The sequence below is a fragment of the Megalobrama amblycephala genome, linkage group LG11 (assembly GCF_018812025.1).
Source record: "Megalobrama amblycephala isolate DHTTF-2021 linkage group LG11, ASM1881202v1, whole genome shotgun sequence".
In the NCBI taxonomy this organism is placed as follows: domain Eukaryota; kingdom Metazoa; phylum Chordata; class Actinopteri; order Cypriniformes; family Xenocyprididae; genus Megalobrama; species Megalobrama amblycephala.
In genome coordinates, this window is record NC_063054.1 from 27,647,535 (window position 1) to 27,671,269 (window position 23,735).

The 23,735-nt window shown below is 38.0% G+C and overlaps 1 protein-coding gene across 6 annotated transcripts; it reads right to left on the reverse strand.

The window, feature by feature from the left end:
• Nucleotides 1–801: 801 nt before the first annotated feature.
• On the reverse strand, nucleotides 802–23,381 carry kifap3a (kinesin-associated protein 3a). Of its 6 annotated transcripts, XM_048207115.1 has the most exons (22): nucleotides 23,158–23,381; nucleotides 22,674–22,805; nucleotides 22,422–22,567; nucleotides 22,272–22,330; nucleotides 21,973–22,114; nucleotides 20,908–21,007; nucleotides 20,398–20,522; nucleotides 20,102–20,200; nucleotides 18,861–19,039; nucleotides 17,853–18,015; nucleotides 13,173–13,273; nucleotides 11,062–11,170; nucleotides 10,873–10,985; nucleotides 10,586–10,751; nucleotides 10,354–10,479; nucleotides 10,158–10,256; nucleotides 9,977–10,062; nucleotides 8,254–8,440; nucleotides 6,660–6,753; nucleotides 4,437–4,498; nucleotides 2,000–2,079; nucleotides 802–1,912 (listed from the first exon to the last, which is right to left on the reverse strand). In XM_048207115.1, exons 1-22 carry the CDS (start codon nucleotides 23,187–23,189, stop codon nucleotides 1,838–1,840), a joined length of 2,475 nt encoding a protein of 824 aa, XP_048063072.1. In that variant the 5' UTR covers nucleotides 23,190–23,381; the 3' UTR covers nucleotides 802–1,837. The 6 variants fall into 6 exon arrangements, with proteins under 6 accessions (XP_048063072.1, XP_048063074.1, XP_048063075.1 ...); XM_048207117.1 differs by lacking the exon at nucleotides 2,000–2,079 and having other exon boundaries at nucleotides 23,158–23,380; XM_048207118.1 differs by lacking the exon at nucleotides 4,437–4,498 and having other exon boundaries at nucleotides 23,158–23,379.
• Nucleotides 23,382–23,735: the final 354 nt, after the last annotated feature.

Consider the following 23,735-nt stretch of genomic DNA (forward strand, 5'->3'; position numbering starts at 1 on the left):
CCCCAAATTTTGAATGGTAGTATATATATTATGTTGTTTAAAGTTAAAGAGGATGCAATACTTCTCTATCTAACAAGGACTATTTTAATAATGTAACATAGAATGTTTTAAGAATGTAATATAGATAACCTTATTTCAATATTGTTTTAAGCTAATATGTACAAATGAATTGCTATGTTAGCATTTGAATAATATATGAAATATAAATTGTAACATAAATATTGTGTTTGGGAGTTAGTGTCCTTTGTGAAACTTTATGAGGAATCCTTTAGGAAGGAACATGCCATTTCCACAAGGTGGTTTTCAACCTTCAGATGACACATTCACAACATCTTGTACATTTACCCAAAGCTGTGACAGAGCTTGCCATGAACCAGGGCTGACTGTTTAATTTGGACCCACAATGCAGGCTTGACAGGTTTGTCTGCCATGGAATCTGGCTCCGTGACATATCTACAGTACAGTGCAGTTTGATGTCATGAATCTGTATTAAGTGAAACAAATAGATTTGCCACATGTGTGTATATATGGAGATAGTCACTACTACAGATTCTGCTCTGGGCACTTGGCTATCTATTGGAGATCCACATAAACAATAATACAGTCCATCAATACATCTTTGAATAAGCATAACCACCCTTTAAAGGAATGTTGGTATGATGGGAGTGAATGATTAAATATGTATGGGACGCATGGCATTTCATCACAATCAACTGAGAGTAAACAAGACAATAGCTGAGCTTCTGCTGTTCTAAAACTCTAAAAGACGCAAAAGATTTCTATCAAAGTAAACACAAGGAAAGCTTTGCACATCAGTTTATGTATTTCATATTGCACCACATTAAATAAAAAGGCATTTTATATAAAACAGTAATTAAGACAATCCCCAGGCACCAATGAAACAGAGTTTCATAAATACTAAAATGCACATCAAGAGACCAGTATTATTTTAAAAGAACACTTAAGTTCTACATTACAAAATACATAAGAAGTTGTTAGCAGTGCACCATTAAAAAGCAAAGATGTGTTGTAATAATTGTGCTACAGTATCAAAGGCAAAGTAACAGGCAACATTGTTTCGCACAATCACATTAGTGAGTACTGAAGATATTAAGACTGCAAAATGATGTTGTTACCATGGGCACTGTGCTTGTAGAGTGTATGTAATGTATTTGAAAATAATACGTAATTTCATAGGCGAGTCCACAAGGGGGCACCACAATCTTTAAAATGACCCTTACAGTCAGTCGCTTTATGTAAACATGCAAAACTGATCCTATAAATCCTATAATGAACAACAATGATTGACTATTAACTATTAATACATGAGATACAGCTGAAGCTTCACAATATTTTGTTTCCAGAAACCTAAATCTGAACCACTATCATGCAGTTAAACTGACATGATTGTTATAATGTATAAAGAGTAGGTGTTTTCAACCCTCAACTACTGAAATAGCATGCAACTGAACACCTACTTTTGATATATTGCACAGAAAAGGCAATGTGGTGCCATTAGTTTCTTCAGTGTTGACAAGTAGGCTAAAGCATACACTGAAACTACATGATCTAGCCCCAAATCGAAGCTTCATTGAAAACATTCTGCTTAAAAACACATTCAGACTGAGTTTCACATGGAATGTAATAAATATAGAAAGAAAATCTGATAATGAAGAAAATCAGTAGTGTTGCTTTCATTTGAAATGATAAAGAGACCATACCTAACTAACATCATTTGAGATCCATTTAATTGGTTTTCAGAGTTTACGAAGGGCTTCAGAGGGCTTCCCTGACACTCTCCTACCGTGACGCTGTGTAACCGTAATAAAACTGCTCATCAGGCCGAAAGCCGTAAGCCGTGGCAGGACGTGCTGGAGTCACACCCGTCTGTCCGTATCCGTCTGTCAAAGAACTGGCGGAAAAGAGAGACAGCCATCTGTCAGCCAGTCATATAACTGCTGAAATACATGAGAGTTGAGATTAATCACAAAAAGCTTACATAAATCATGTTAATGTGTATCTTTACTTGTTTATAGGTTAGATAAAAGGTTATAAGCAACACTAGATGGCGCTCTGAGTCTGCAAAACAGCAAAGAGCAAAGGGATTAAAACAGAACTGCTTACTAATTATTCCAACCAGGAGTATTCATAAATTAACTATTTGATTTTTAAACCAGTAGAATTATATTAATTCCTCAAGGCAAATGGCCAGTGTATGGAAGCCCATATAAGGAAAAAAATAATCCTCTGGAAAGTCATATTATGACAGTCATTATGAGATGAAAAGTCAAGAAAATGACTTGAAAAGTAAAAATTATGTATATTATATATAGATTAAGAGGTCATAATTATGACAGTTTTTGTAAGAAGGTTCCTTCTTCTGTTAAACACAAAAGAAGATATTTTGAGGAATGTAGGCATCCAAACAGTTAATGGACCCCACTGACTTCCATAGTATGGAGAAAAGAATACTATGGAAGTCTATGGGGGACAGAAACTGTTTAGTTACCAACATTCTTCAAAATATCTTCTTTTGTGTTTAACAGAAGAAAGAAACTCATACAGGTTTGGAACAACTTGAGGGTGAGTAAATGATAATTTTAATTTTTGGGTGAACTATCCCTTTCAATTCTTGACATACTAAATAGAAATTATGACAGAAATTCAAAATTATGATAAAAGATGAAATTATAATATCAATTCTGATTTTTTTTTTTTTTTTTTGTCTCATTACGACTTATGAGAGTCAATTTCAACTGTCATAACTTCGAATTAGTACGTAACAATTTCGACTTTTAAGTCATAATTTAATTTTTTTTTTATCTCATAATTTCAACATTCTGCCCGGTTCCACAGACAGGGCTTAGCCTAAAGCCAGGATTAGGCGTTAGTTCAATTAGGATATTTAAGTAGCATTTATAAATGTACACTAAAAAAAAAAATATTACTGGTGTGCATCTTGAGACAAAACAATGGCATTGACATATTTTAAGATATATCAGTGCAAGTTGCTTTCAGTTAAAACAGCTCAAACATGTATTTTAGTCTAGGACTATCTTAAGCCTTGTCTTTGAAACTAGGGGTTTACGTAATAATTTCAAGTTTTTAATCTAATAATTTCGGATCTAAAAATCCTAATTTTGACTTTTTAGGTCATAATTTTGACAATCAGAATTTTGACTTGGTATGACATAATTTTGATTTATGTGATAATGTCGACTTTTTTTTTTCTTTGGCAGAAATGGGCGTCCATACCAATGGGATCATGTCACATTATATTCAATTATGTTATGTTATGTTATATGTTATGTGTTATATGTTATGAACACCAGGAGTGTTCACAAATCACAAATGGGATTATGTCAACTGGAACAGACTAGTATAATCTGCCTCTTAATTAACAACACCCACCCGTTTCTGGCCTGTCCTCTTAAAATATGGGTTGTTTGTTTTGTCCCTTCCAGCTCCCATAATGCTGTGTTGTTTTTAGACTAAAAACTTCCAGCAATCGGTTACGTGCGTTACCCTCTTAACTCCCTGAACATCCGCCCTTTCCGGGCATCAAGCCTGTCTTTATACTCTGAGGGACACCACTCATGTCTGGGGAAATTTCAGACTTTGTTAAAAGGCTTGAAGAGAAAAAACTAGATGTCAAAGAGTTTGGGTGAAACCAGAGCTTATAACTAACAGAGCAAGTTCAAATGAAAAGGGTTGATTGGAAGGATAAGGCATATGTCTTATAGGCAAGGATAATGTCTTATAGGTCAGATGATCAATCCAAAGAGTGTCCAGCTAAGAGACAGGCCAAAAAAGTGTGTGTGTGTGTGTGTGTGTGTGTTTGTGTGTGTGTGTGTGTGTGTGTGTGTGTGTGTGTGTGTGTGTGTGTGTGTGTGTGTGTGTGTGTGTGTGTGTGTGTGTGTGTGTGTGTGTGTGTGTGTGTGTGTGTGTGTGTGTGTGTGTGTGTGTGTGTGTGTGTGTTACGATCATTCTTGCAGTAAATCATTCATCCCAAAAGGGATGCTGTCATCCTTTCCAGGAAAGTAGAAAAGAATTGCATTTTCTGTGCGGTTTTGCAAAGAATGGTGTTACAAATGACTCAAACCAACCTTTTTTTCCCCAATTTGTCTAATCATTTCATCTAAACCAAATCATTTGAGATGGAGATACTGTTTATCCTTCTACTTTCTTATGAAACACAGCCGTTGACCCTTTACACTCGAGGGCAACAAACACAGTGCACTTGGTGATAATCTGAAGATCTAAGGCTGGAAAAAGATCCCCATGTCTGGCCCCAGGGGCCCCAGAGAGTTAACACCGAGGTGAGATCCTGTAAAAAACACCCGGAAACCTCTAAACAGGAAAAAGCCAATGTTACCAGTGTTTCGTCTTTCCATCCTCTGGTGCCCAAAAATGATAATTCTGTTAAATTTACTCACCCTCATGGCATTCCAAATTTAACTGACTTTCTTTTATGAAACACAAAAGGATAAAAGATGCTCTTTTCCATGAAGGAAATGAGGACACAAAAAAAAAAAAAAAAAAAAAAAAAAAAAGAAAAGTGTAAAGCCCCATAAATTATTTTTTAAATGGTTTGAAATGACACAAGCGAATAACAAATAATGACAAAACTTAAGCCACACTTACAAATGTATGAATTTCATTTCATTAAACACAACATACTCTACTGTTCAAAAGTTTGGGATCAGTATGACTTTTCAATGTTTTTAAAAATCTCTTGTGCTCACCAGGGCTGCAATTATTTGATAGAAAACAGAGTAAAAACAGTATTATTCTGAAATATTATTACAATATAAAATAACAGTTTTCTATTTGAATATATTTTAAAAATGTAACGTATTCCTGTGATGATAAAGCTGATTTTTCAGCAGCCATTACTCCAGTCTTCAGTGTCACATGATCCTTCAGAAATCATTATATGCTGATTTGATGCTTAGGAAACATTTATCATTATTATCCTTAAGTTGAAAATAGTTGAGCTCATTTTTGTGGGATTCTATTTTTTTTAGAATTCTTTGAGGAATAGAAAGTTCAAATGAAAACATTTGTAACATTATAAATATCTTTAGTCACTTTTGATAAATGTAATGCCTCCTTGCTGAATAAAAGTATTAACTTCTTTCACAGAAAAAATAAATAAAAAATTTGAACGGCAGTTTATCAAACCAAGTGTTATCTGCAAACCAACGATGCTAGATGTTTTCTCAGAGCTGACTTTAATTATTTAGCCATTTGTTCTATTACTTTAAACCAACTGGTCTCTATTAGTGAATATATGAAGTCAGTTCCCCTCAAGTTCACACAGGTGTCCCAGCAGAGTAACCACAGGTGTAGTTCATCACATTAACTGTGGACATGTTACATAACATTTGCCAACAGAACGTATCCAAAGAAAGTAAAATAAATAAATGCCACTTGGTTCAACACTTTCTAACGCAAAGACTTGTAAACATTTTTGCGTGGTTTAAGAGTCCAATTGGATTTTGAGGCCACCGTACATTTCCAGGTTAGTCCAGACTCTAAATAACATTTATGAGTTCAGATAAAACTGTTGCACCCGACTGCTTTAAAATCATTTTGACTTTAAAATATTTTATTAATTACCTTAATGTGATTTTTGTCTAATCATAACATTCAAAATGAGGAACTCCCTTTTTTCCAAGCAAACGCAGCCAAGAATCTGGAATAACTAAGCATTTTTATGTGCTAAATGAAAGATTGCTCTATGCTATTCTATAAATAAAAGTGATTCTATTAAAGGGCTTTTAAAAGAGCCGTTCCCAACGTGTCTGGCTCCTGGCGCGGCGCAGGGGAACTGAGGCTGGATTTCATTATTGTGTTAACCTGGATCTCTAACACCACACGGACAAAATGAAAACCACACTTTCAGGCCGCCCAATTCCCTGTGCACTCTCAGTGTATTCTACAGGTATCGCTTACAGAGAGTTGTGAAAAAAAACATGGCTTCCTCTGCCGCTCCCCTACCACTCATATTCACTTGCTTCTTATTTTTCAGCGCCTCTTCTCTGACTTCAAGACAAGCACCTTTTTCGCATGGACTGATGTATAAATTAGAGAGCTCTCTCTGTTGTTGGATTCATTTCTTTTCTTTTTGTTTTTTTTAGACCACTGGCAACTTATGAGTAAAGACAAACGATCCTAAATGAGAAAAGTGTGTCTAATCATTTAAAGGGGTCACTGAATTATCATTAATGGCCCCATATCAAATAATCCCCTCTGCGATCAATGATTTGAATATTTGGAAAAGAGCTCAGATATTTTGCACAATCCCATAAAACAAAGTGGCCCACACCATAAATCATTGCATCAAGTCATCACATAAGCGCTTTTCTGAAACCCCTAAACAGTAGGTATATGGCAACTGAAGCAGATTTGGAAAAAGCTGAATAGAGGGAGCTGTGTTTACTCTCAAAGCTGAGGGTATATTACTGTTGGAGGAGTGCTGCGGCCTGCTGGGATGCTGTAGGACCCTTTGACGAAGTACTTTTGGGCCCTTCCCTGCTAAAAGCAACAAAACTGGCAGACAAGGATGTGTGTGTGTGTGTGTGTGTGTGTGATGCAGAAATAACAAAACCAACAGATCCGCAGCAGCCAGTCTGATTCATCATATTTAAATGTACCTGCTGGGGAAACCCTGTGGTCCTAACAGGTCTCCATTCTGGAAATCTGTGAAGAACTCGGGACTAATGGCACCATCTGCTGGGATTATTCCATCTGCAGGAATCAAAGAGAAACCGATTATCATTAGGGCTTTTCACACTTAAAATTAGTTAACCCAGAGTCATTCTAAACCCTGGGTAAAGGGAATCCTGGGTTATCTTGCTTCATGTTACACACTGCTCATAATGTACCCAGTGTTAACAATTAATCCTGGGTATTCATAAACTGACGTTTCACATTGTACATTCCTAAACCCTGGGTTAACGTTCTTATTTGCATATTTTCAGTGTCGGTGTCATTGATTGGATAAACGCAGCAACGCAACCTGTTTAAATATCTTTAACATTGCGCATCCATTACTATCGAGTTTATACTGAATGGAAATTTCGGACTATAAAAAGGTAAGAATGAAACAGTCTCTTCTTCACTCAAATTGTCACGTTTTCTGACAGCATTTGAAATTTTTCTTCTCAAATGAAAAATTCTGAATTTACTGTTTATATACAATGCGCAGTGTTTCAGTGACTGTCCAAAGCAGGTAAATATGAGTATGTGATTGGTTGTCTGTTGCTAAGCGTCTAGCTGTAACATTCTAACACTGCATCGTTTCACACTGTACAAGTTTGGCACCGCAATGCGGGGTTGACACCACAAAAGCGGTGCTAACCATGCTCCGGAGCAGGGTTTCATAACCCCCGGTAAAAAGCGGTGCTAACTTTTTTTTAAGTGTGAAAAGTTCCTTTACCCAGGGTTAAAAGTGGTGTTTAGAACAACGATAACCCAGGGTTGAGCGCAGTGTGAAAAGCCCTATTGGCACTTTTGTGAAAATACAAAGATAAATCACAATTATTCCAATTCCAAAATAGTCATCTGCAGTTATTATTAAAATTCTAAATAAAATTAGAATTAAAAAATATATTTTATAATAAATATATAATTATTTATAATTATAAATTATAATTAATTTATAATTATTAACATTATTATATAAAAAAAAAGTGAATAAAAGTATGTTTTTAATACATTTCAAAATTTAACTTATTCCTGTGATGGTAAAGTGGAATTTTCAGCAGCATTATTTTAGTCTTCAGTGTCACATGATCCTTCAGAAATCATTCTAATATGCTAATTTGGCGCTCAAGAAACATTTCTTACTGTTATCAATGTTGAAAACAATTGTGCTGCTTAATATTTTTGTGGAAACTAGCATTTACTTTAAATAAATATATTTTGTCTTTACTGTCAATTTTGATCGATTTAATGCTGAATAAGAAAAATCTTACTGACCCCAAACTACTGAATAGTAGTGTATCAAAACTACAAAAATTAAAACAACCTATTCATAACAACTACTACTTAAAGCTGCAGTCCGTAACTTTTTTTGTGTTAAAAATGTACAAAAATTATATAATGAGAATATACAACAGTAGCTCCGGCTAGAATGCTCCTCCGCAAGACGCGTACAGTTCTGTTTATTAACCGCTAGAGGGCCAAAAATCGCGGACAGCAGCTTTAAATGCAGCTATATTTCTTAAAATCTCTGCCCAATATAACCTGCACTGTAGAAGAGGTCAGGCCGTTCCAGGATGTCACCATTTTGGAGGAAAGGTTCTCCATCGTCTCCATACATGAAAGGCTCTGCCTCATCCATTTGCCGGTTCTCCACCATCTCCAGCCACTGAGAGTTATGCCAGCGGAACTTCTCACTCTGGATCTTCTTGCCCCACTCCACATCATATTCCTACAGACAGAGACAGTATTAGCACAGGACACAGAAAGGCTCTGCCTGTATTGCCTCGCTGCGTGTGCCATACCGACGATGTAGGAGGAATCAGGTGTGCTGTGTTGCTTGGCAGATGGATAACATGGTAGCTGTTTATTTTAACTCTACAGGGACTGAGCGTAATAAAACCTCTTTGAGGTTGGTGGAAATAGCTAAGCTAAGCAACCCAGCCCTCTGATTAATCATCCCCACACGGGGTGGAAGGCCTGGGGTTTTGGTGGCCACCTGAGGGACAGGCCTCAAACAGGCCTCATTGTCACCGGTCCGGCCCCGCCGGCATGCACAGTGACACTTTTTGCTAGGACACAAATTCATCATTGTTAAGCATTAAAGGCACCACATGCTGCACTCCCATGGCCAATCAGAGCAATGAATGTGGTCTGATACCCTGGCTAATCAATCTTCAAGTAGCTGAGCTCATGACGTTACTGAACATTTGGATCTGGAGCAGGTTTGGGTGTTTTATAAATAAAAATAAAAAATCTTTAAGCGTATCCAGAAATAACATGTAAAAATGAATTATGAATGACTTTACTGGTCTGGGTTAAAAACCACTGCTACAAAGGCAAAAAACTTGGGTATGAAAAGACAAAATAAGAAAAACTTCAACAATATTCATCACAGAAACATATTTGTATCACATTTGTATCACATTGAAGAAGAAAAAAGGGGAAGATGACCAACAACGTGTATGTGAATATGTGGTATTCAGCAACTCTGTGTTATGTGACACTAAGCAGGCGTCTTCTCCTCTCTCTTTGATGTGGCTCATTGCTTTAATGGCCCTTTCCGATCAGATGTATGGAACACTTCCCTTGGCCTCAAGACCAGCCCTAATTACATTAATCTGAGGCCTGCGACAGATCACATGTGACAGAGCAGCTTCAGAACAGCTTATACATTTAACCCACTAGCAATGGTGTTCACCTAATAGTCTTTCATGTCAACTGACCCTGACTACAAACCATATGTGCCAAATTTATCTTTAACAATGAAGTGCTGGTTTTACTAAGTAGTGTCGAATTGACATTCTATTCAACGATTTCCCTCTTGACTTACTCAAAACAAAAGAAAAGAGGAAGAAGAGGTGCCAAAAAGCTTGGACCAATTCTTCAGTGTTATTGTTAACTAAAGCAAAAACATCAGACCACCAGCTTAAAGCTGCAGTCCGTAACTTTTTTGTGTTAAAATTTTCAAAAATTATATAATGAGAATATACAACATGAATCCATTTTCCAAACCGTGTTTTTGTCTTATCCTGAATCATTACAGTACACTTATAATAAGTGTTTATATTCGGTCTATTTCAGACCGGACTGGTAGGACTCGCCGCAGAGTATCACAGTAACTGCGTGACTCGCCATAGACATACACAGAGAAAAGTAGCTCTGGCTAGAATATTCCTCCGCAAGACGCGTGCAGTTCTGTTTATTAACCGCTAGAGGGCCAAAAATCGCGGACAGCAGCTTTAAGGTAAAGCAGATTCATACTCACAGCAATGATGTCCAATGTATTGTCACACACTTTGCGTATTTCTGCATTTTTGTCGTGCATTAGGTCAATAAGATATGCTGGAGCCTCTGATAAGATAACAGTCAAAGAGAAAAACTGAAAGAGAAACCTGTTGACTGAACAACACCATCATCATCATCAGGCTTTAAAAGAAGAAGGATACGGGTTTCTTTTATAATGACATCTCGAGTGGCCTGGTGAAACACCATTTGGTAAAAGACGTACACAATCTGACAGACAAACTCATCATCTTCTTGCTGGGCTGAAGATGGAAAGAAGAAAGAGATTACCATTTTTCTACTTCCACAAACATATGTCACAAAAAAACCTTTGAAACAGGCACTTAAAATGTTTCCTACCATTCAGTAGTTCTATTAGAGCAGGAATAATGCCGGATTTGGCCAACATTACAGCACAGGAGTCATCCATGGAGACCGTGCCAATCATAATCACCACCTCCAGAATGAGGTCATCCTCTGCAGAGCCTACAGGAAGTAAATAAGGGGAAGTCACATCTCTCAAGATCTTGAAACTAATATCCTCATGTATTTTTCGTGGTGATGCAGAAAAGTAAAGCTGAATGAGATAGACCTGGTTTGAGGTGGTCTTTGAGATAAGGCACCAGGTTGTACTCCTTTAGCACAAGTTCCCAATCAAGATCAGGAATGGTAAGATTGGAAAGAGTTCCCAAGCACTCAATCACAAACTCCTCTTCTTCCTTTAGTCCGATCTGAGCCGCCAGGTCTCCAACATAGTCCTCAAACAGATCACATGCTTATTAATTTTCAATTGAGTTAACATCAATAACCGTCTCTACAACAAACTTAGCAAATGTTATTAGTATGGGTGAGTGTATTCTCTTTTTCTCTGACACTCACAATGAAAAGATTTTTAGATGGTCCATCATGCTGAGATATATTTCGGATCATCTTCATCATTAGAGGGTCCTTTAGCTTCAGTGCTCTCTTCATCAGCATCTTCAGACCATTGCCTTGAAAATAAACATTAACGTAAGCACCAAGTCTGCTCTTTGCAGTTTTTGGTTGTGCATTTGTATGTATTCTTACCTTCACACATAATCTGGGCATTCCTTTTGTTGGCAGCCAGGTTAATGCAGAAGGAAATGAGCTCAGCGTCAATCCTCTCCTCACCACAATCAAACAGCATCTTCATTACCTGCCAAACAATACACCATAAACATACCAGAAAAACAGTCATAGCATTTGTAGGGGGTTACGATGGAGTGTGGTTGTCCCAGTACCCAACCTAGCTAGTTATGTCTACTGTCTAATCTAAATGGATGATACTTCATAGGAATCAACTTGTTGTGCCAGTAAGCATGTTAACAATAGCACATTTATTTGAAATGAGAGGTTTCAGGATTCACTGAGGATTATAAATTTCAATTTTATTTGAAATAGAAATCTTTTGTAAAATTATAAATGTCTTTACTGTTACTTTACTGATCAATTTAATGCATGCTTGCTGAATAAAAGTATTAATTTATTTTTTCTTATTTTATACATTAAACCTAATACTAACTTTGCTCGTGTTCAGATAGTAAAGAGAAATATTTAATCATCCAAGACAGTTAGCAAGTTTCAGTCCAGTTACCTCATTACCCACTTCAAAGCTTCAAGCCCAAGTGTGCCCTTCTTTCCTAAAAGATCCAACTCAACAAAGTCAGCAAACGGCTAGAAGTCCTGACCCACCTAGAACTTTAATCAAACCCGCCTTTGTCCCACAAAAAAAGCTGACAGACCTGAAACATTTTTTCCAAACTCCCGCACCCAATTTGTAAGTCTCCCAGACGTCCAGGGGTTCCTGATTTTCTCAAGCGGATCCTAACTTTAGACACAAACCTTACATGTCACTCTGCATTAGCTTGGGTAACATCACCACACCCCGGGCGGAACAGAGGACCGGACTCTGCTACCTGAGGGGACGGTAGGGGTCCAGGAAGGGAGTGTAGGGGGGGGAAGGGGACTGGGCAGAAGTCCAGGCCTGGGTTGAAGTGGTCAAGGGTTGTCAACATCGCCCCCTGACGTTAACGATAAGCAGGAGGCCCGGAGAGAAAGCTTGGTCCGTGAGGAGGCAGCGGTGAGTATGCAAAGCATACAGTCCCATACTGAGTATCACATAGCAGCCGCCCTGCAGCCTAAATCACTGTGGCTAGACTTACTGGCACCTGCCCTGCTTTCACATGCAACATCCAGTCACCCCACCAAAACCTTGGTAACCCCCAGCCTGCAGCCACCATATTACCATCTCTCTAGTCACCCAATTTGTCAATTAAGGGTCCTTCTATTTCCTATTTACTTAAATTTTAATATTGGTTCCCTATTCTGTATAACTGTATGATAACTAATCTCTAACCTGTTTCAGTAACCTGCTTTAATTTTGAAAAATAATCGATTTGTTTAAAGTTTTTTCACAATACATAGTAATGAATACAAAGCAGCATTTTATTAGAAAGTCAAGGGTGAAAGTGACAGAAGGAAAAGCTCTCTACTGTACAGGGCTCTCACACCTTTTGACAAATGAATTTTCATGACTTTTCCAGTTATTTGTGATCAATGGATAGTGATTAAAAATTCAAATAATTAAATATTGCACTTCCAAAGAGCAAATTCTAACCTATTTTTAGATGTGAAAATAAGAAGACAAGCCTTAATTTAATAAAGAAATTTAAGACACACTTTAGTTTATGGTCCAGTTCTCACTATTAACTATTAACTTTGCCTCAAACTCCTAATTACTGCTTATTAATAGTTAGTAAGGTAGTTGTTATGTTTTGTTTAGGTATTGGGTAGGATTAGGGTTTTACAATATGGTCATGAAGAAGAATAAGGCATTTATGTGTGTTTCATAGGTACTAATAAACAGCCAATATCCTAATAATATGCATGCTAATAAGCAACTAGTTAATAGTGAGAATTGGACCCTAAACTAAAGTGTTATTGAAATTTCCAATACTTTTCCTGGTCTGGAAAGCAGCAGTACTCTCTACACTGAATGCGAAGCATCACAATGTGTAATCACAAGAGTAAACTGATGCCGTGTTCCATTTCTGAAGCGGAACAACAGTCAGCCTGGTGTAGACACGGTGTGAGAGAGTGGTTATAGAGCTCTCCTGTCCCCTGCTATAAGCTCATGCTAATGCAGGCTGACCTCTCACCTGTGGAATGCAGTCCGTGTAGGCAAACATGGACTTGAAACGATCGTCCATGCTGATGTGGTACAGAATGCACATGGCGATCTGTCTCTGCGCTTCGTCTCCTGAAACACAAATACACACAAGCCATGAATGGACAGACACACACTCTTGAGTATTCAAGGTAGCCAGAATTACACCTCTTTCTTTAATAGGGTTAGCAGCAGGATACTGATAATGCTTTCTGGAGTATTTGATTTCTGAGTCACAAGTATCACAATATTTAGTGGAACATGCCAGAATTAGTGTTCAAGATTCACTGATTCATGTCATAAGGAACTAAAGAGTGGAATTACACAACCATAGACTTTTTTAGCCATTACTGCAGACCTACACAAGTGTTCAAATGTTTGAGGTCAGTTTTTTATTTCTGAAAGAAACTAACAGTTTAATTCAGCAAGGATGCATTAAATTGATTACCTTTATTTATATAGCACTTTATACAATACAGATTCTTTTAAAAGCAGCTTTACCGTGATAACAGGAAAATGATTCAATGATGCAAACATAATTCATTTCAGATGTACAGCAGCTCTAAAAGAAAATAGTGTCATTGTTCTAGCTGATGTCAGCTGATTAATTCATTTAATCTACAAAACAGTTCTGCAGAAAAGTGATGTCATCGTCCAGCTTTGTTCAGTTATCATCAATAGTGTCAGTGCAGTCAAATCAATAATATAGTTGAATATTAGGTGTCCCCAACTAAGCAAGCTAGGGACAGTGGCAAGAAACCCAGTTGACAGAATGGAGAGAAAAAAAATCCTTGGGAGAAACCAGGCTCAGAATGATTTCTGAAGGATCATGTGACACTGAAGACTGGAGTAATGGCTGCTGAAAATTTTAACTTTGCCATCACAGGAATAAATTACATTTAAAATATATTACATGTAAATACATATTAAAATAGAAAACAGACGTTTGTAATAAATGTAATAATATTTCACAATATTACTTTTATTGTATTTTTATCAAATAAATGCAGCCTTGGTGAGACTTCTTTCAAAAACATCAAAAATTTTACCAACCTTAAACTTTTTAATGGTAGTGTATATATAATGAAAGCAAATCTGCAAGAATAACTTTGTTAATATCTGCATTTTTTTTTTTTTTTAAAGATTTGTAGGTCTGTATTTCAGACCAGAGTAATTCTGACCCTGAGAAAGCACAATTTTCCTTTACAAAGCAGACCAAAACCTGGACCTGGTAAGAACCTAAGCCTCCGACTTAATCAAACAGACAGACACAGACCCCAAGAGAGGGAAGAGGGGGTGGGGACGGGTCGGAGCCGGCCACGGACCCTTTAGGCAAGGTTATCTCAGCCTATTGGAGCCAGATGTGCTCCAAGAGACCCCTGAAAAGAGAAGGGCTTCTCCATTTAATTGGGGAAAAAAAAGGAGGAAGCATAAATTTTACTGCCATTAATAACTTCAAGCCAAGCTGCTCTGCACCGCTAGCGCCACGATTGGCCCAACATATGCTTCTCATTAGTGAAAGACACACACAAGCGTACAAACGAGCTCTAGCGCACACTCAGAGGTCAAGCGCAAACACACACACGCACACCCTGAGTTAACGCCTCGGCCTGCACGTTGGGAGAGGAAAACGGGGGATCCTTTATGAGGATGGAGGAGAAGGGCCTGTAAAAATGTTCAAAACAGCCCTGGAGCCTGGGAGAAAAAAGCCCATTAAAAATTCATTATCCTGTTCAGGGTGCATTTAGTGGGAGAGCAGGAGAGCTAAACTTCAATTACACCCCAGTAAGATTTAAAACACCCAACTGCCATAAAAGCCACGGCAGCCAGGCCTTCAGGCGACCAATACAACCCTAAATGCCCATGTCCTTCAGAGTTGATCAAGACATTGAGCACACACACTAATGGTAAACAGTAGGATGGGTCAAGATGGTCAACCAGTCATCAAACAACTGATTAGTGAGGTTGATGTATCATATATACACTAGGGGTATGTATTATATATTTGTATATGGGGGTACATTATTATATATATATAAATATATTATATAAAGGGTGTAACGATACATATACTCATACCAAACCGTCAAGGTATGGATGTCACGGGTCGATGAATGAAGTCAGGCTATGGTCGGTCAACACTCCAATCCAGAAGGGGGCACGCACGGTAATGCAACTCTGTTTGTTAACCTCCACAACAGGAAAAAGTGGAGATTACAAAGGACAGTCAATCTATGCATAGATATGTTTATGTGTAATCTCTCAACCGGTCTTTCAAACGCAGAAACACATCAATAAAACAGCTTGAGAATATCATCTCACGTAGCATTACATTTACCTCAGGCAAGTCATTTAGTGTCCACAGCATGTTACTTCACTAGAGAAATTAACTCTAGAGGGGACCATTTCACTAAATATCAGCACGTGTTCATGATTTGTTTAATCTAAACGCAGTGAAATTTGGCTTGCACTCCTATACCTGAAGCTTAATATCTTTCCCCATGTAACGCATCAGCCATGGTCCCAGTGACTAAACACCCTCTGGCTCAGCCTGCTACATTAGCTACATCCAAAACTCTCGCTATTGGTTGAGATGGAAAGAGATAGATAGATGTAAGCAGACCACTCTCAATGTTTAGATGGTGCCTGGTAGGCTCATTGTTTACACTTTTTAGGGAGATAAACCTATGAATGGCATACTAATAGTAGTCAATGAACAAAAAGTTAGGAGAATGTAATTTAACATTGAAAACTCTTACATACTTATTAACTTTACGAACCAAAATTACATGAGATATTAAGTGAGTTTTTGCTTAAAACAAGAAAAATATCTGCAAATGGGATCAGAAAAAAATAATGTGAATTAAGTTTATTTGTCTTACCATTTTGATTTTTTCTTTTTTTCAGAAAACAGGACAAGATCTTAAGTAATTTTTTTCTCGAGTAAATGTAGCTTGATTTAAGAATGTTTAGATATTTGTACTGCAAAACAAGGTTTTTTGCAGTGTGGAATGAGTTGTCGATTAGTGGGTTCTGGTTTTAAAATAAATTATCAATGAAGTTCGAAAGGGTACCAAGCTTCACTTTCATCTTATCAGCAAGGTCATGACCCTCAAAAAGCATTTTCTGGGAGGAGCAGATAGGAGCTTTACTCTGTGCACTCTGAAGATTCATGAGGCATCTGCAATATTCTGACAGGACTGGACATCAAATTCTTACAAAGCAGACCAGATAAAAGCAGACGTTACACACACCTTCTTCTTCTTCTTCAAAAAAAAAAAAAAAAAAACTTACAAAAACATTATATCATCCACACTAGTGAAAAGAACCATTAGCTGTTGGCAGCCAGTCTAAAGTGGTCATAAAGAATGAGTAGTTGTATGTGTCTGACGGAGAGAGAAAATCTCCATAAGCTGCTAAATGTGGACTTCCCTCGTGCTGGAAGAACAACATTTACTTTAGAACTGAAGCTGTTTTTTTAACAAATATATTACTTTAATTGCATGGGACACACGACACCCCCCTGAGGGCTTGCAAAAAAACACATTGTTGGTGCCAAAGCCAACCATGCCTGTATATGTAGCCCATGCACGAATCGTGTTTTGTTTCATCTCAGGAAGTGGTCTTTGAAAGACAGGACAGAGCCAGGCTGTAACTGCTTTATGAGGCTGAGAAACACTTGCATCCTCAAACACAATATAAACAACTGGTAGACTGACCATGACTTCTGCTGTCTCAATGGTTGTAACTCGGCTTCTACAAATCTGTCAAATGGGCAATTAATTTGTCTGGAAGATAATCTGAAATCATAACCAAGTGATAAAATAGGCCCAAGAACCAACATGGGTTTGAATCCGGAGTGCAAAATTTTCTAATGTAATTACCCATTTCTTCCCTTCTTGACCGGTCCTCTCTCTACTATTCGTATATAGAAAATAATAATAATATTTTTTAATAAAATAACTAAATCAAATGTCAATAATTTTATTATTTTATTAACATAGCTGTGTTTTTAGCTTCAATTTTGTCTCTCTACTATCTATTTATTATATATAAATAGATAGCAGGGGCAGTTGTGGCCTAAAGCCCGGAACACACCAAGCCGATGGTCGGCTGTCTGGCAGTTTTTCTTCGTCGGCCGACTAAGTTTTCTCAGTGTGTTCTGCACCGTCGGCTGAAGTTGATCCTCGTCGCCTTTTTTTCGGCCGATTCGAAATGTTGAATCGGCGTCGGAGCTCGTCGGTCCGTCGGGCCATCTGATCATTCTGATTGGCTGTTCAGATACTGCCAAATGCTGGTTCGGAAAGGCATTTCATCTCACGCAGGTGCAGAACTGACGTGTTACTTGGCCGTCGGCTGTCGAGCGTTAGTTTGGTGTGTCAGGCCAACTTTGGACACAGACGCTGCCGACGTGAGCCAACCCCCCAGTCTGCTTTTGTCGCCACTAGTTCGTCGGCTTGGTGTGTTCCGGCCTTAATAGTTAAGAGTCAGACTGGTAACCCGAAGGTTGTGAGTTCGATTCTCAATACCGGGAGGAAATAACTGAGGTGCCCTTAAGCAAGGCACCGAACCCTCAATCGCTCCCTGGGCGCCACAGCAAAATGGCTAATTTTGATAAATAAGATAAAATAAAATAAAATGTGTACATCTAAAAGACTTGCAGGAATCTTACCTAGCAATGCGGTGAGTCTGGGCAGAAGGTCCACCTCCACCATCTTGCTGCGAAGGCCGGTGTCAAAGGAGAGATTAAGGAGGAGGCGAAGAGTGACGTTCAAAAGATCTTCATGTTCACAGGGCACCAGTTTCGCCAGCTTCTCTACTGTATCTACCTCAGCCTATCAAAGAAAGAGAGATGATTGTGATGGAGTGTTGTCAGAGGCTGTTTTAAGGTCAGTCAGTCAGTTCTTTTGGTCATGTGCCTGTGGCTTTGCTTGTTAACACATCTGCCCGCTCCAGCTGTGGTCAAACACAGCCACAGACAGACAGCCCAGCAGAAATGTGATCCCCATTAAAGCCACTGTTCGCAGCCTGGAACCAGTTTTCAAATCAAGCCTTCAATGTTAATTACTGCCTACATCCACAACCTTACATTCACAGTCAGTTTCAAACAACGTGGGGACGATTGTGCAACCGTCATCGATGGATCGAAGTGTTTAATTAATCATACGAGAATGTGTTATTGTATAGCATTTGTCAAAGTCGTAATAATCTTTGCTCAGCTGCCTTGACAAAGGTGAAAATGTGTTTAATTTACAAGATTAGATGATTAATGAATCCAAATAAATGATTGCCAAGATAACCTTCATTCTAGGGTTAAGTGTGTGATTGGTTACAGGTGGAGGAAGTGTGGGATAAGTGGTCGACTAAACAGTGCAGCTAAACTGCCTTCAAGTAGTACAGAACACTATATAAGTAACAAGTTATGAGAACAGGTGTGGCTGATTTAGGAAGGAGAGAGTAATAATAAGAAAGTAACAACTTGAGGTGGTGTAGTCTTGTGGAGTTTGAACCTGCAACCTTTTGGGTTGCTATCTTTGAGCACAGCATTTAAACACCCCATGAAATCAAAACAGGAGTTTTGTGGCTTATTAGTCCATGCTGGTAAGCTTTTAGGGCATCAAGGGCACAAGCATACTCCTAAAGTTAACAAAATAAGTGAGTCTTTGAAAGTATTGCTCACCATGTCATTTTTATTCTCTAAGAAGATACTGAGCTTCTTGAGGAAGGACACTACCAGCACCAGTAGCTCCTCACTGTCCCTGTCCAGCGTTTTCACTAAAAGGTGGACAATGTTCTTGTTCCTCATCTTCAACTCTGTGCGGGTGTCCTCAGACAGATTCAGCAGCAGGTACAGAGCCACTGATGACATAGAAACACAACAGCTTGGCATGATCCACCATCTTTAAATCTTTATTAGTAAATATTATAAGCAAATACAGTGCTTATTTTTCAGTTCAAATAATATTTTTTTAAAAAGGAAATGAACACTTTAATTCAGCAACAATCCATTAATTTGATCAAAAGTGACAGTAAAGACATCTATAATGTTACAAAAGAAATGTTTCTTGAGCACCAAATCAAAAAACAAAACAAAAATAATGACTTTATTCAACAAATTTGTTTCTCCTGTCATTCTCCTACGCTATTTTCTTTGTAGCTCTTCTAGATTCTACATCAGAACACCAACTCTGTAATGGCCGAGGCTGTTCATGTGAGCAGCACGATGCATGCATGTGATACTGACGCAGTAGCCGGCCAATACCGAGCCAGCGTTCGGACGTAAACACGGAAGCGCTGAACTGCGTTCACTGCATCAACTGCATAGGAGACTGACGGGGGAGAGAAGAAATTGTTGAATAAAATCATTATTTTTGTTTTATTTTTGAGCACAAAAAGTATTCTCGTCACTTCAAAACATTAAGGTCGAACCACTGTAGTCAAATTGACTATTTTAGTGATGGTTTTTCTGGACCTTGAATGTGGAAATTACATTGCTTTCTATTGAGAATGAAAAACCTCTTGGATTTCATCAAAAATATCTTAATTTGTGTTCCGAAGATGAACGAAGGTCTTACCGGTGTGGAACGACATGAGGCTGAGTAATTAATGACAGAAAGTTCATTTTTGGGTGAACTAACCCTTTAAAGTGAGTATTTCTTAAAAAGAGTAGTGTGAAATTTCTGCACCAACAGAATTGTAAAATTATTATTTTAAAAATGATTTCCTTGTCTTACATTGGTCTGAAAATTACACACAACACCTATAAAAACACTGATTTTAATATTGTATAGAAGAGTACATATTTAAATCATCAGCCATAACATCAGTCAGTATCAGCCAAAATTTCCATCTGAGCCTGTCTAGACAAAACATCTTTAAGATGCAAAATTTTGTGGATATGTGGGTAATAATGTCTTCTACCTCTCAAAAGTTGTTCCTGCTTGGTCAGCAATCCATGGTATTTCTTCAGGGCTTTCTCGTACTCCTTCTTCAGGTTCTGATTGTCTGGGTCATCATCCCGTTCAAAAAGTCAAGGACCTTTTCTATTAAACCCTTGTGTTCAGAGCAGTAATTAAAGGGCAAGATTTTAATTAAAACATAACACCCATGCCCCCTGACCCTTGGCTTGACTTTACCTTTGCCCTTATTCTGACATCCAGTCACCCTTTCACCTACGACCCCCCCCACCCCCCACACACACACCATTGAAAGGATATCAGCCTTCTTTTTCTTCTGCAGTTCGTCCTGCCATAGGTCATAGCGCTTCAGCTCATGCTCAATTATGCTCATGCACAGCGCGCCGATCTTGTAGTGAGTGATCAGGCCGTGGAACTGGGAGAAACTGGAGATAAAAAGCTTGTTTGTCTAACCTTCGCCATGTATCCAACTATGCCAAAATAAAGCCTCAACCCATGTCAAACACGTTCGCTCACCAAGAGTATGATGAATGTTAACCAAACCATTGTGGACTTCAGCAGAATAACATCGGAAGGGCAGAGATTCAAGAACTATTCTAGCTTTCACATTTACCTAGGGCCTCTCTTTTCATATGAGTTCTGACAGCAGATGATGTGTCATATTATGATAGGAGTATTTAGTATTATGATTCTCAAGAAAGAAAATATGTTCTCCTCATGGCACAATGCTGCATCTCAGCTCTGTGCACAACACTTATCAAACTGAATAGTGAGTCTTGGCTAGAGTGTGCAGATGTGTAGCTTGTGTACCTGGAGAAGCAGAAGAAGACATAGATGATGGTGGTTGCCAAATCGACACTCTGCTTCCAGTCTTCCCTCAGGACCCGGGCCAGCGCGCCCAGAGCTGTCTCTGCAGGAGAGCAGACAAAACACTAAATGCTTTCATTGCTCATGAAAAGAACACATGTTGTGAATACAAAGTGACAACAGCTTGAAATATGTGACTGCTTTTGAATATAGAGAGTATGTTCTGGTCCGTAAGGACTACTGGGAAAAGAAAACACACTTGTGAAGGAAAAAATGCATTGTGGGTAATCTCAAAGGGCACTATGGTAGATGCTAATAGGCAAATATTTGGAGGAAAGTGACGGAAAACAGGCTGTAGAACTACAAATATGAATAAAGACCAATAGGGTAAAGAGATCAGACACATGATAAAGCTATCGGAGATGGCAAAGACTTCCTTTTTTCCAAATGGATCCTCTTTTTTATCCTGTCTTACTCCTGTTTACTACGAGTGACATTAAGTTTAGTGTGAAATATTATACTGTATGAAATTTACACTTACGGCGTCCGTAAGATTTTTTTAATGGTTTTGAAAGAAGTCTCTTACGTTCACCAAGGATGCATTTAATTATAATCTAATTAAATTATAATTTAATTTGATAATCAAATGAATTATAATCAAAAATACAGTAATATTGTGAGATACTGTTACAATTTAAAATGAATGTTTTCTATTTGAATACATATTAAAATGTAATTTATTACTGTGTTGAATTTTTTAGCAGCCATTACTCCAGACTTCAGAGTCACATGATCCTTCAGGAATCATTCTAATATGCTGATTTGATGAGTCATACAGGTTTAGAACAACATGAGGGTGAGTAAATGATGACAGTATTTTCATTTCCATCCATTAATGATACAGTCTTACGTGAGAGCAAATCAAACCTTTGTTCCAAGGCACTGGAAAATTTTATAACTACATGGTAATGTAAATGCGTTTGAACACTAAAAGTAAGGCTATTGTGGAAGGTTTAAAGATAAAACCCTAAAATGTGTAAAAATGAGTCATTCCAGTGCATGTCGCACCATTCTGCAGCAACTCCTCCAGGTTGTCAGGGTTACGGGCCAAGTGGAGGATGAGTGTAGCTCCTCTAATCTTCTCAGGGATGTCCTCATACAGGAGCTCAACATAGTCATCTATGCTATTAATGTTGGCCTCCTCATCCAGCTACAAGACACAAAATGCAAGATACGGCATTAGTTAGGTCAAAAATGAATCTTCAACCAAAATGTATTAAAAAAAAGAAAGAAAAACTATTACATGCCAAGATAACAGGAGTGACACAAACATAATGAAAACAAATGCATCTTCATTTCAGTTATACCTCCATGCCTTCAAAAGGAGTCAGGTCTCTTGGCTTGATCTGTTTCTTCTCTTTCTTTTCTGAGTAAACAAAAAAAAAAAAACAAAGAATCTGTATCTAAAGCACTAAAGCATTATCCATAATATTTTTACCCAAGTATTCATCTCTTACCAGCAGATTTCTTGCGGTTCTGCAGGTAGAACAATAACTGTTCCACCTCCGGAAGTCTGGAAGGGGAAATTAGTCTACATTCCTCCACTACCTTCCGTGCTAAAGACGCAATGTCTGTGTTGGAATTCAGGCTTTTCAAACGAATTCTGCAAACAGAGGAAATAATTATTATGAAATTCTACCACGGTTATAAACAAAATTAATTTGCCTACTATCACGATCACTGCACTCCATATACATGTATGATCTTACATCTTCTGGCACTCCTTGCGTTCTCCTAGCATTGGGTCTCCCATCTCGCCCAGGATCGTGGCTTCCACTTCATACTGGACAACGAGGGCTTTTTCTGTGGGGTGGACATCTAAACTACCACCCTTATATTTCCTGAACAAAAAAACATTACAACATTACAGATTATTGATTATCTTATGTATATTTCCATCTTGTTTGTAATCTATAGCTTATGATGCTAACAATAGTACCATAATATTTACTAGTAAAAACTAGTGTTTTTCCAGATATATTCCATGATAGTATCCTTCACACCTTGGACTCGGAGTAAAATGAAAATATCGTGGTAAATTAAATGTAAAATATACAGCAAAAATCCATATTACATTCATAGAAAACAACATTTACAGGCACATATGGTGTTTTATGTTGTGTTAAGCACAAGCTTGTATCAGCTAATGACTGTATCAGACAGAGCTCGCGTGCACATCGCACAAACACTCACCGTTTTAAATATCTGGCGTCGTCCGCTTGCATTGCTATCCGTATATTAAGGTAAATAGACCTGTGCTGTTGATTTCCGTCTGATGTTTTGACGTGTATCTAATGTTTGGACTGCTTCATCGTTTCAGCTCTGACAGGATGCTGATGTTTGTGTTGCTATGGGTGTGTACTCTTTTCGTGAACGAGCGACGAAGTAGAAATAGGCGCAAGAACCTCTAGCGCCACCTGTATATGTGGAGGTATGTTGAAATGAGCTTCATGTTCATGCTAGATTTTGATTTGTTTTTAATGTAGTCAGATGGAGGTGCCCTTTCCTGAACGCATTAAGTGTGTGCGAAAACTTGAGAAATCTCGCTTAACGTATTAATTCTTACCATTATCCATTAAATCTTACCATTTACAATTGGAAGTGAGTTACTGACTTAGCCTCAATACCAGATTAGCTATTTTTTTATACCACGAACCCCATTTTTATACATTTTCTGGACAAACAAATCTAGGCAAGACATTATAGGCAAACCCATTGTTTTTTCATGGAATGGTCAAGTTTGAAATTTTGCTCCCATATCATGACTTCTT

Coding starts and splice junctions, on each gene's coding strand:
- kifap3a (XM_048207115.1), bottom strand. CDS start 23,189: ATGCAAGCGGACGACGCCAGATATTTAAAACG. Junction 13,274..17,852: donor CAGACTCACCGCATTGCTAG/GTAAGATTCCTG, acceptor TTTGTGTTTCAG/GAGACGAAGCGCAGAGACAG. Junction 6,754..8,253: donor TGACCTCTTCTACAGTGCAG/GTTATATTGGGC, acceptor TGATTCCTGCAG/ATGGAATAATCCCAGCAGAT.